Here is a 14,044-nt window from a genome sequence, read left to right as displayed (position 1 = left end):
CTTCTTAGGGTACAACCAGATAAAGATGGCTGAAGAAGACCAGGAGAAGACAGCCTTCATCACAAGTCAAGGACTCTACTGTTACAAGGTGATGCCTTTTGGGTTGAAAAATGCTGGAGCTACGTATCAGAGAATGGTAAACAAAATGTTCAGCTAACAAATTGGCAGGAACATGGAGGTATACGTGGACGATATGCTCGTCAAGAGTAAGGAAGAGCTCATGCATCTGGACGACTTGGAAGAGACTTTTGTAACCCTCAAAAAACACCAGATGAAGTTGAATCCAAGTAAGTGTGTTTTTGGGGTAGCCTCGGGAAAGTTCTTGGGATTCATGGTGTCCCAGAGAAGAATAGAAGCAAATCCAGAGAAAGTACGAGCTATCATTGACATGGCCTCACCCAAAACCATCAAGGATGTACAAAAACTCACAGGAAGGATAGCAGCTTTAAACAAGTTCGTCTCCAGGGCCACCGACAAATGCCTGCCATTCTTTAAAACCTTGAAGCAGGCTTTTGCTTGGACCGATGAGTGCAAAGCAGCGTTCTAAGAGCTGAAGCAATATCTGAGCAGTCCACCTCTCTTGAGCTCGTCCAAAGAAGGAGAGAACCTATACCTGTACCTGGCGGTGCCAGCCTCGGCAGTAAGCGCAGCTTTGATTAGAGAAGAAGGCAAGAAGCAACTCCCGGTGTACTACGTCAGCCAAGCCTTTCAAGGAGCTGAGTTCAGATAACCAAGGATCGAAAAGATTGTGTTTGCTTTAATAGTAGCCTCGCGCAAGCTCAGGCAATATTTCCAGTCGAATCCTATCCTTGTGATGACGGATCAACCAATTAAGAAATCAATGAACAAACTAGAAGCAGCAGGGAGAATGGTCCAATGGGCGATCGAACTCAACCAATTTGACATCGAGTACCATCCAAGAACGGCTATCAAGGCGCAAGCTCTGGCTGACTTTATCGCTGAATTCACTCTTCCAGACGAAGATGGAATTACTGACGAAGTTGATAAATGGACAATACAGACAGATGGTTCGTCAGCCCAAAAGAAGGGGGGAGTAGGGGTCGTCATAACCACCCCCGAAGGAGAAGTGATGAAATATGGGGTTCAACTAAAGTTCCCAGCCACCAATAACGAAGCCGAGTATGAAGGAATATTGATGGGCTTAAGGCTTGGGAAAGCTCTTGGTGCCAAAAACTTGTTGATCCAGAGTGATTCAAAGCTGGTAATCGGACAGATCAGTGGAGAGTACAAGGCAAAGGAAGAAAGGATGCAGAAATACCTTAAACTGACAAGGCAACTAACTCAGGAGTTCGACACAGTGGAGTTCGTTCAGATACCAAGAAGCCAGAATATTGGGGCCGACGAAGTATCAAAGATAGCGTCATCAAAAGAAGGGAGGACGGGCATGGACATGGCAATAGAGATCCAGAAACACCCGAGTATTGAAGAGGTTGCGGTGTTCACCATCCTAAGGACAGACACCTGGATGACACCCATTATATCCTTCCTCCAGGACGGGCACCTACCTCAGAACACTGACGAAGCAAGAAAGATCAAGAAGAGAGCAGCCAGGTTCACGATCCTGAACGACGTCTTGTACAAGAGAGGCTTCTCTATGCCTTACCTGAAGTGCGTCGACGAAGAAGAGGCCAAATACATCCTGGAAGAAGTACACGGAGGAATCTGTGGCGACCATGCCGGCTCCAGATCCCTGGTCAACAAGGTGATAAGAGCAGGGTATTTTTGGCCAACCATGCAGGTGGATGCTGCTGATATCGTCAGAAGGTGCGACAAATGCCAGCGGTACGGGAATGTGCAACGGCTTCCAGCGGAGAAAATGACGACCATAGCTTCCCCATGGCCATTCGCACAATGGAGAATCGATATCGTCGGTCCTCTGCCCCAAGGTAAAGGTCAGGTAAAATTCCTCCTAGTTGCTATTGACTATTTCACAAAATGGGTCGAAGCAGAGGCCCTAGCAACAATCACTGAGGCTCGGATCCGGAGCTTTGTGTGGAAAAACATAATCTGCAGGTTCGGGATTCCCTTGACGATCATATCTGATAATGGGAGGCAGTTCGACAACCAAGGCTTCAGAGAATTCTGCTCAGACCTCGGAATCAAGAATCAGTTCTCATCCCCAGGACATCCCCAAGCAAACGGACAGACGGAAGTAACGAATAGGACGTTGCTCAAGATTATCAAAACCAAGCTGGACGAAGCAAAAAGTGCCTGGCCAGAAGAACTACCTAGTGTCCTATGGGCTTACAGGACCACAGCCAGAACCCCAACAGGAGAGACACCCTTCAGGCTTACCTATGGCATAGAGGCAGTAATCCCAGTAGAAGTTGGAGTAACAAGCATCAGACGAGGAACATTCAGAGAAGGACTCAATGACGATGAACTGCGGCTCAACCTGGACTGCCTAGATGAAGTAAGAGACAACGCGTCCAGTAGAATGATAAAGTATCAAAAAAAGATGACCGAATACTACAACAAGAGGGTTAAACTCAGGCGACTGGACATAGGGGACCTCGTCCTTCGCAAAGTCACTACAGCAACCAAAGACCCTACTCAAGGAAAGTTGGGCCCTATGTGGGAAGGACCTTACCGCGTCATTCACTACTCTAGACAAGGAAGTTACCATCTGGAGACTATGGACGGACAAAAGCTCCAACGGCCATGGAACATTGAGCATTTAAAGAAATACCATGAGTAAATGTAATAAACGAATGCATTCGTTCTTGAAATTAATAAAAGAATTATTCCTCTGATGTCTTTGCGCAAGCAGTACCGGTCAGTCATAAGGCCTATAAATCACTAAGTAACAAGATTCCGCTTTGACGGATGTAAGTTACTGACGACCATACTAGGAGGAATAAAAAACTAAGTAACAAGATTCCGCCTTGACGGATATAAGTTACTGACGACCATCCTAGGAGGAATAAAAAACTAAGTAACAAGATTCCGCCTTGACGAATGTAAGTTACTGACGACCATTAAAGGATGATGAAATCGCTAAGTAACAAGATTCTGCCTTGACGGATGTAAGTTACTGACGGCCATCATAGGAGGCTTAAAAGACTAAGTAACAAGATTCCGCCTTGACGGATGTAAGTTGCTGACGAAAAAAAAAAAAAAAAAAAAAAAAAAAAAAAAAAAAAAAAAAAAAAAAAAAAAAAAAAAAAAAAAAAAAAAAAAGAACCTAAGTGACAAAAGTCTGCCTGGACGGACACAAGCCACCCAGGCAGAACCCCCTGGCAGGTGCAAGTGGCAGGAGTCTATTTGGCGAAGAAAAGAGAGCGGTACATCAAATCAAAACAGGATGCAACTGATTAACAAAGCACAAAAGTGTAGACGAATGTAAATCAACCAAAATATCTAAAGGAAAAGTAGGTACACTTCATTCAAGCCCATAACCACTAGGCCACTATCATTGTTTTCAAAATAAAATTGACTGTTTTGAAATTAGATTTACAAAAAGAAAAGGCCCAAAACAAGACGGGCACCATAAAACAAAAAGGAAAAATTTCTAAGTATTCAAATCAGGCATCAGCTGTGTCTTCATTAGCCGGTACGTCAGCAACAGGCTCAGGCGCATCATCACCATGGGCAGAAGACTGAGCCGCTTCATCCAGAGCCATTTCCTTGTCCACCTCTTCTAAATCCAGGCTCTCCAGGTTGACTCTAGAAGGATGCTTGATCATATACCTCCGGAGAAGCTCAAAACCTTTGAAATGCCGGCTGAAGAGCACAGTATTGTACTCATCAGTAGTCTGGAAAGCCTCCACGGATCGAGCAGCGATGGTTACAAGTTTCTCCTTGGCTACAAGAAGCTGCTCGTCCTTCTCATGAGTCAACCCGCGCTCAACCCTGAGGTCGTCCTCCAGCACTTTGACCTTCTCCTTCAACGTCGTTGCCTCGTCCATGGAGGTGATCAGGTTCGTCTTCAGGTCAGAGTTCTCTTTCTCCAAGGCCTCCATCCGGGTTGTCAGAGACGCCACCTTGGCCTCTTGAGTTAGGTATTCAGCGGTAATATGGAGGCTCTCTCCCAACACCTGAAGGAAATTATGAAGTCGTCTGAAAAAAAAAAAAAAAAAAAAAAAAAAAAAAAAAAAAAAAAAAAAAAAAAAAAAAAAAAAAAAGAGAGAGATGTAGAAGGAAGAACTCCATACCTGGACGAGTTTGTGAACATGACGAGAGGCGACATCGTTTAAGGACATGTCGGAAAGAGCCTTCAAGTCCGCTGGAGTGACGACCACGTGAGCCCTGTCTACGGCCAACGTCTCGTCATCCCATATTGTGGACGAACGAGTATCAGCCTTCTCCTTCCCTTTGCTAGCCACACGCGGCCTTCTGGAGTTGAGAGTAGGAATCTCCTCTATCGAAGCGGTCGGGGAAGCTGTCCTTGTCGTTTCAGAAGCTATGGAAGGAACGATAGTAAGGGGCATAGAAGCAGGACCCTTCCCGGTCACACGCACAGCCTTCTTCCCCAGATTGGAAAGCGGTTCGTCTTTCTTTGATCTCATCTTTGCGTACATATCCTTATTAAATTTTGTCGTCATCTCTACAAGAAGAAAACACCTGTCAAGAATGCTTAAGTGCACATAAGAAGAATCAACACTGACGAAGATAAAACTTACTCTTTTTGCCTTCAATACCAAGATGACGAAGAACATAAGGAGATGGGTCAGGACCGAGGTTGTAAAATGCAAGAGATCGGGGGTCAACCAGTTCGTCCCAGCTCTCAATCGTCTCAGCATACCCGATCGCAGTCTCGATGCGTTCTTTATACCGGCTCTTAAGTTCAGGCCGTCTCTTAACTATACCAAACAAAGAAACAAAGAAGTTAGCAAGACCAGAGCCTCAAAGGTGGCAAAATTAAATGACGGGGAGAAATACTAACGCACCTAAGGTCGGGGTTCCCCACCGACGGAGCAACCTCGGGATATCACCCCAATCACTGCTGGATTGAGTCTCGAAGTCGTCCCCAGACACAAAGAAAAATCGCGACTTCCAATACCTGAATGACGAGGGCAAGCCCTTAACGATCCTAGTCTTTCTCTCCCAAGGGATTAATTCATAATACCCCCACTCCTTGGACTCTTTCAAACGGTACAAGTAAGTGAACTCGCCTATCCTGATCATATCCCCATTGGAGGCCAACCATATTTGCATACAGTTGATCACGGTCCTCCACGAGTTAGGCATGAGCTGCTCGGGAGCTATACCAAAGTGATCTAAAAGTTCCATCAGGAACAGGTGGACGGGGAGCCTAAGCCCGCAGGTGAAAGTTGACTCGTAAAAACATACTTCACCTGGAAAAAAGTGGCAGGCCCTATCTTCTTCCCTAGGTAGACAAACACGAACCCTAGACGGAAACTGAAACCTATCCTTGAACCTATTTACAGTCTCAGCGTCCAGACCACAAATCTCCCTGAGGGCATAAAAAGCCCTAACCTCCCGAGGGCCAGAGACGGCTGTATCTCCTTCAGCCGGGTCACCACTAGATGACAACCCAGTCTCAAGGTCACTAGACCTAACCTCAGACATTAACCCTCTCCTTCCTAAACCCTCGAACCAATTGAGCGATTGACGGAGCAAGGGCAACAAGTCGCCCAAAACCACGCTCAGACTATTGCCCTCAAACACGAAATTTTCTAAAAACGGATAAGTACCCAAAGACCCACCTAGACGCGCAAAAAGGAAGGAGATCGACGGGCAAGCTATCCTAACCTCCAAGCTATCAACCATGGAAAATGCAAAAATCGGAGGGCTGAAAAACACGGTACAAAACTAAAACCCCCAAAAGAAAAACAGAGACCAACAACAGAAGAGAAATAAAAGGAAATAGAGAATCAGAAATTATGCTACAGTAAAAGAAAAAAGAAGGAAGTAAAAGGAAAGAGAAACGCACCTCCAATGGCGGAACAGCAAAAGCACAGCGCAAGGTGATTTGGAGAAGAAAGGAGGTTTCAAGAAGGTGCTCAGAGTATCACTAAAGAATTTGTCTGTCTTTGCTCTCTGAAAAGTAAAAGAAAAATTAAAGAGGAGAAGTTTTAAACTTAGACAAAAAACGATTGAAAAACCAGCGGGAAACCCAAGGGTCATACCATTAATCCCACAAATCATCACACGCCACGTGGCCATGATTGCGTGTAGCGCCGCCACTAAGCATTAAAAGCGGAACAGAACCCTAAGAGTCACAAGAAAAACTTTTCAGCTTCTGTGATCGTCATGACATGTCACCGACGACCCCAGAACCTAGGGGGGCAACTGACAGGAATGACGATTCTACATCCCATGGACGAAGATACCATTAATGACGAAGGAAGCATCCTTGACGAAGTCATCAGGAACAACGAAGAAAGCCATCATCACTGACGAAGGCAAGGAGTCATTCAATGCAGTCAATCAATGACCTGAGCAGTTACGAAATCGACCAAGCAGACCGTTGGGAGCCTCTTAAAAGTCTCATTACTGGTCCAGGGGCATTACTTCAGAAGGCATTAATAACCCCAACGACTAGCCCCTAAAGCCTCAGGTATAAAGCTATCATACAGTCAACGGAAGGTAAAATATATGCACAAACACTTTGAGAGTACATTCTGATTCTTTACTTTGTTTGGTTATTATCCTGACTTTGGCATCGGAGACGTTGTGGCAGGCACCACACCAGTGACCCTCATCGAGTAAACCTTCGTACACCACAGGGGATTCTATCTGCCCACTCTTACTGACGGATTTGTGTTCCATCAATTACCTAATAGCACTCGTTAGTATTTTCCTAAATTAATATAAGCATTGGGATTGACCATCCTAAATTAATATAAGCATTGGGATTGACCATACAAATTGCATGCCTGTATCAAAGGAAACATGAAAATATTTCACTTTCTATTTATGAGTAGACGATGACATATTGGTGGAGCTCGAATAGGAATTGTGGCCAAACCTTCAGCTAAATTTGTCGGTGGAATATTAGGAACCTTGTTTAATGGAAGTGTTTCACTTCTGCTGGGACTCAGCTACCCTGAGGCCAAGTTTTAAATGTGATGAATGACTCAGTGTCTTGGAATGCTCTTCTTTTTCTTTTTCTATTTTTTTTTTCTATAATTATAAGGGTAAATTCCATTAAACTACCCTGAGATTTGGGCTAATATGAACTAGGTGCAAGATTTTTTAAAAATAACAAACTTAGTCCTTAAAGACAATTTGGTCCCTAGCTCTATTTATCACCGGTTACTTTATTCTCACATTCTGTTCTCTACTCTTTCTCATCTCAGACTCAAACACCTCTCTTCAATGTTGTTTCTATTGGTTTGGGCCTTGGATCATTTAGATCTCCGAAGAATTTAGTTTCATGAGGGAATAAAGCTAAACATAAAATATGGGCATGCATATTTGTGTCCTTGAGAGAGAGAGCATATGAGATAACATTTGCCAAGGATAATGCTTCAACTGAGTGATCTAATGGAACTCACAGTGTGAGTAGTCCGAATTCTGGTTGATGTTAGGTACAGCAGTGGGTTCACAGCTACCATAAATAGTTTGCATTTGGGAATGGTTTGTTACAACCAAAAAAAGAGAGAAGGGAGCATTGGGAGTGCAGGTATTTAGCATATTTCCTAGAAGAGGGATTTGTTTTCTATCATATTTTCACTTCCTCCATCCCTCCTAATGGGCTTCAAAGTTGGTTCGAATATTCAACTTTATTAATTAAAATAAAATTAATTAGACATAAGTAATCAATTACACCTCAAATCCTGATGATTTTTGGTTGCGAATCCAAACTTTTGAAAGAAGAAATCCCCCAACACATACAAGTGTATATAATGCCCTTAAATTTGCACCATTAACTCCTTAAAATATTCAATTTTTTTTTACCATCTATTTTCAGTACACTACGTACTGCCCCTGTGCACAAATGTCCTAACCAATTGACTTACATTACATGCTTAGCATTGAAACGGCATGGCTTTTGACTTGTTTGAGGTGAACACAACATCGACAATAAAAGTTTGACGCCAACGAGATAAAATTGAGAGGAAAACAAAAAACAAAAACAATAGAAAAATGAACCGGTGATCTATTGTGGGCCCGGGATGAATGTAATTGAGGAAGAACCTCTAGTAGCAGGCCCGATTAAAGTTTTCACCTGGGCTTAGACTATATTAGCTACTTAAAAGCCCGGTCCAAATGAACCAGTTCTCATTTAAAGTTGGGCTAGGACTACGCATGTTCTATAACTGTAATAAATTAACAAAGCCTCAATTTTTCTGTGTGATTAGTTTGGCCTACTGGGAATTCCACTTTAGGATTCGACATTCAAGTCGGTCCAATAATTTCTCTAGCATCAATTTATGACCTTGAGAAGCAAAAAAAAATATCGGCAAGTTCTATATATGCAGAGGATTCATATCTGAGATGAATGGTACTACAAAAACTTTTTTGATAGTGGCGAATTAATTTGGGTTTGGTCAATCTGCAATGTCACTTAAGCCTTTGGGCCGATTGCCCTGCCAATACAGTCTTTTTAGACGCATGCCATGCTATGAATGATACGGTACAACAATGAAAATATCAAATTACCTTTTGCATATTCGAAAATCATGCTACAAACATATTGTTTCGTCACACTGAGCCTAGTGCTCTAGTGGTAAGGATGGTCAAAATAGTAGGCAAGTATGATTACATTATCAATTGAGAATTCAAGCAAAGTGGCTTCATTAATTTAATTTGGGTTATCATCTCACCTATTTTGATTAGTACAACATCGATTTTTTACATGGAAATATTCCTAACATCAAATTTTGATTAGTACTATATCATTTTTACATGGGAATATCGTTAACATCTTTTTTATTATCTATATCTATATATAATATAGAGAAATGTTAAAAAAATGCCCTAAGAGTATTAGTTTAGGAATTATTTTTAGAAACATTTTGTGAGAAAATGAAAAAGTAATTAATTTTGTTAACAATTTTTTATATTTCCCATGAAAATAATGTCAAAACTTTCCTAATATGATTTATTAACAATTATCCTAAGGGCCACCTATTAACATGACCCTATAATATAAAAGCGAAGTGTTTAACTTTTTATCGTTCACTCTTTATTACATCACGTGGTTACATAAATTAATGCTACGTATACATTTAAAAATACCGAACAGTTGTACCTTTTTGTTTGGTGGAAGTTTTAGTGATATTTTCACTTTTCAGAACTATTGTGTTTAATCATTTATAGTAAATTAGAGACACAATGTTTAGTCTCTTGGATAGTAGTTACAAAATATTTTGACTTTTTTTGACCTTATATACACACCCCTTCAAAACCCAATTGCCTATACTAAACTATAGTCACAACATTGATAGTAGTTATAAATTAAACGTCACTTCTTTCTTTATATCTTTATCTTTGTACAACTTTGAAACAAATTTCTCCATAAAAATTTTCTCTTGTTAACAAGGACTTCTCTTTTCAGTAACATCGGCTAGCAAAGTGTCAAAGCAAATTTGAAGGTCAGATACCTCTTTTGAAATGTATGGTAAAGAAAAATTAGGTATTAAATACAGGCGAAGTATTAGGGTGACAATAGGATATATCAAGTTGACATATTACAATATTTGTAATAAAAACTCAAAGAATTGAAATGCCCCCAAAATGCCCACTATGTTGAAACTTAGATCATTGCAAAAAAGAGCAGTACTATAAGATAAGGAGAACAAAAGATCTGATGTTGGGAAAAGAAAATGGAGCTTAATTTAGCTATGGTCTTGTAGGGAGTTGCTAGTCAAGTTTATTCTTATGTAGTAAGAAAAAGGCAAAATATCTCTACTTGCCAAAAGTGTTTGTATTATGTTATAGTATCACATATTAGATCTTATTTTGTTAGCAGATGAAAAAAAATGTTATCCCTTAAAAATGTTATTGCACACTTAAGAGTCTCATAGTTTAGTAGTATTGTCTAGTTTTCTTTCTTGGCCTCTATGAGCTTCCCGTACTAAACCCACAAGATACCCCCTAAGATACCCAACTCTGTTGTGTCTTTGATCTAAGCTTTCTGTCACCTTCAAGCCCTAAATTCAGGGTGCATGGCGTACATGCCTTTATCTTCATTCTTGTGGTATTATAATCACTGGTGGCTCTACTTGTATGTGAGGGTGGTCCTAGGACCACCCTCACAGCCTCACTTGTCAAAAAAAAAAAAAAAAAATATATATATATATATATATATACATGCAAAAAAAAAGTTATATAAATAATTATTTTAAATTAATATGTTCAGTGACCACCTGATTTGAAAAAATTGTATATATATATATATATATACTTTAAAAATATATATTATATACTAAACTAACCTATTTTGACCACCTTAATAAAAATTTTGAACACCAATAACAAGCTAACAACTTTTTTTTTTGAGAAATAATTACAACATGCTGCTAACCCCGCAGCTCGAACCCTTTCCCTCCTAGTCCCCCAAGCACTTTGTGCATGTGAAGATGTCAATTCAGCTACAAGACCCTTGGCTAATAGGCTAACAACTTGTTCCATAAGATTTGTTATGAAATTGTTGTAGTCACTTTATTATTCTTATATCAGCATTTTCAATTTGTACTTTATCTTTTATTAGTCTATTTTTTTCCTTATTCTCTTTGTTAGTATAAAAAAATTATAATATTTCATGTATTTGTGTGTTTTTTTGTGACATTGATATATTCAAATTGTCTCTTTATTAAATTTTGTATAATTTAAGTTTCCTAGTAACCACCCTAAAAACAATTCCTAGAGCCACTACTGATTATAATACTATTGATTAAATGTTACTTTGATAAATTTCTTTTTCTTTACTTTTTATCAAAATTGGTCATGTGATCTCTAATATTCTTCTATCATATTTTCACTTCCTCTATCCCTCCTTATGTGCCTCAAAGTTGGTTTGAATACTCAATTTTATTAATTAAAATAAAATCAATTAGACATAAATGACCAATTACACCTTAGATTCTAATAATTTTTTGTTGCATCTCCAAACTTTTGATAGAAGAAATCCCCCAACACCTACGAGTGTATGTAATGCCCTTAAAGTTGCGCCATTAATTCCTTAAAATATTCAATTATTTTTTACCATCTTTTTTCAGTACACTGCCCCTGTCAGCAAATGTCTTAACCTTTAACCAATTGACTTACATTACATGCCTAGCATCAAAAGGGCATCGCTTTTGATTTCTTTGAGGTGACCACAGCATCAACATTAAAAGTTTGACACGAACGAGTAGGGGTGTCAATTCGAGTTAGCGTGTTGGGTTTGTGTCATGTTGAGGTAGAGGTATTCAACTAAATAGCTCAACCCTAACCCGATCCATTTAATAATCGTGTCATGATCCTTTAACCCTAACCTGACCTGTTAATAAGGCGGGTTGACCTGACCCAACCCATTTGACACGCTTAATAAATGAGTTATGTTGGGTTGACACGAATGTAACACAACCCATTTCAACCTGCAAAATATTAAATATAACATCCATCTAGAAATAATTTTTTTTATATCCCAAAAAGCAATGTATACACTTTAAGTCTTCAACCCACATTGAAAATAATATAGTTCAACAAAAATATAACATTCATCTTGAAATAAGTTCTTTACACTCCAAAAGAAGTGCATACACTTCAACCCAAATTCAAAATAACAAAGTTTAACAAAAATAAAATAACATAGTTCAACAAAAATATAATATTCTTGGAACTCGCCAAATGCTAAGTATCAATATTGAAAAAATTTGAGCAAACAGTGAACTAATCCTGACTATGACCACGAGTATCATCCACAGATTTTTTGTTGATGTCCAAATTCATAACATCTTCCACAAGCTCATCCAATTTCATTTGTGCAAGTTCTATGCCAAAAAAAGTATTAGTAGTTCTAGGGTTTGTAAAGTTTCAATTTTTAATTATATCCCTTGTAAATTTTTGTAATTACTTACTTTTCTTTTTAAATTTAAAATATATGTTGGATATAAAAGGTATTTGACAAATCTAAAATAAAATAAATATTTATTTGTTATATGAGTTAAACGGGTTGTATTAAATGGGTCATTTCAGGTTGATACAAATAAATTGACGTGTCAAACATGTCTATTGCGGGTTACTCGAGTTGACTCGCTTATGACACGTTTCTTATTGTGTCGCTTTCGGATCGACTCGTTTATGACCCAAACTCATTAAGACCCAACCCTAACCCGAAAAAATCCGTGTTGAGTTCGTGTTGTGTTGTGGATTGGGTCAAACATTGACACCCCTATATCATATAAAATTTAGCGGAAAACAAAAACAAAAACGATAGAAAAATGAGATTGAAATTTTCAACTGGGCTTCTCTTGACTATATTAGCTACATAAAAGCCCGGTCCAAGTGAAACTAGTTCGGAAGTGGAAAAAGGGTATGAAAACGTGTCATTCGTTTGCTACGGCTATTGATTCCACTGAAATCCACAATCTTTGGGCCCTTTTATATCAACCTTAGCCCATTCCTTATTTAAAGTTGGGCTAGGACTGCACATGTTCTATACCTTTAATAAATATTTTTCCCTGTGATTAGTTGGGCCAACTGGGAATTTCACTTTTTTGATAGTGGCGAATTTGGGTTTGCATCTATGGTGTCACTTAAAAGCCTTCGGCAAATTGCCCTGCCAATGCAGTAAATTTTAGATGCATATACTATGCTAGGAATGATGGTACTCCAATAAAAATATCAAATATATTTTGCATATTCGGAAATCAGGTTGGAAACATAACGTGGTCATTGTGGTGTCACACTGAATTGTGTATTCCCGGGAAATGTGTAACTTGTTGTAAGTGATATTATTGATGCTGTTGTTGTTCCCATTGTTTTTTTATGGGAGTTGTTACCAATGGAATTATTGTTATTATTATTATTTGTTTTTGGGAGTTGCTACCATTTTTTTATGGGAAATTTGTACCTTGTAATAGTTTTATATGACAATTATATGGAATTGTAGATAAACGAGGTAAGGCCAGAGGTGAGGATGGTCAAAATAGTAGGCAAACAAACTTGAGTAACATGCTGGCTTCAATATTGATTTCTGTCTTACTTTGGGCTTTTTCAAATTCTCTTGACAGGTGGGACTACTAGGAGTTCTAGAAGTGAATGGTGTGACTAATATAATATACTCATACAGATCAAATAAAGAAGGATGTGCACAACACATTGTTAGCAAAAAAAACTATTAGTCTATGCCCACAATTAGGGATGGAGCCATAAATCTTTTCTTGGAGGGGTAGACTCTATGACCAAGATGATACTATATAAATCTATATCACAAAATGAATACACACGTACACTTGTATATAGTTATATATGCTTTTGTTATTTTGCTTGAAAAGATGAACAAAATTTTGCATATTATGCAAGAGATAACAAAATTAAAACTATAGAAAAATTCGTAATTTAATTTCTTTTTTATAGATGTTTTAACATCGTAAATTTGTTTTATATATTGATTTATTTCATATAAAATTGGATAAGTCATACATTACTTAATTAGATTAATTAAGTAAGTGAAAGATTTTTAAGTTTTATGTAAAAATTAACTCAATTTACATTGATCACTTATGCTGAATTTCTAAGTATATTTTTAGTTTTATTCATGTGTTATGGGATAATTTTTGGCTATGAGATAATCAAATGTTTAAAGGTTAAAGTTTCTTTAAAGCAAAAATTACCGCATGACACATGAATAAAACTAAAAATATAATACATTGATCACTATTGATCACTCGCAAGCAAAAATATATTACATTGAATCATTGATCATTTCATTGCAAAAATTATGTTTCTCTCTGACTTAAGATAGAACAACTCTATCCCGCGGCGGTGTAAACTGTCTCAAATAAATGGGGCAATAACCTGATGGGCTTGTTTTGGTGTCATTGCAAATAACCAAAATATTTTAAAAATAGTAATATGGTATATATATTAATGAATATTTTAAAAATTGAGCCCTTTGTATGAA

The 14,044-nt window shown here is 38.5% G+C and overlaps 1 protein-coding gene across 1 annotated transcript; it reads left to right on the top strand.

Moving 5' to 3' along the window:
* The first annotated feature begins 841 nt into the window (after positions 1-841).
* On the top strand, positions 842-2,719 carry LOC115949701. Its single transcript, XM_031066989.1, has 2 exons — positions 842-1,918; positions 2,078-2,719. The coding sequence occupies exons 1-2, from the start codon at positions 842-844 to the stop codon at positions 2,717-2,719; spliced, it is 1,719 nt and encodes a 572-aa protein (XP_030922849.1).
* Positions 2,720-14,044: the final 11,325 nt, after the last annotated feature.

The sequence above is a fragment of the Quercus lobata genome, chromosome 6, assembly GCF_001633185.2.
Source record: "Quercus lobata isolate SW786 chromosome 6, ValleyOak3.0 Primary Assembly, whole genome shotgun sequence".
In the NCBI taxonomy this organism is placed as follows: Eukaryota; Viridiplantae; Streptophyta; class Magnoliopsida; order Fagales; family Fagaceae; genus Quercus; species Quercus lobata.
The sequence above is the reverse complement of the archived record's forward strand: the minus strand, read 5'-3'. Positions and strand labels throughout refer to the sequence as shown.

Coding starts and splice junctions, on each gene's coding strand:
- LOC115949701 (XM_031066989.1), top strand. CDS start 842: ATGAACAAACTAGAAGCAGCAGGGAGAATGGTCCAATGGGCGATCGAA. Junction 1,919..2,077: donor TGCCCCAAGGTAAAGGTCAG/GTAAAATTCCTC, acceptor AATGGGAGGCAG/TTCGACAACCAAGGCTTCAG.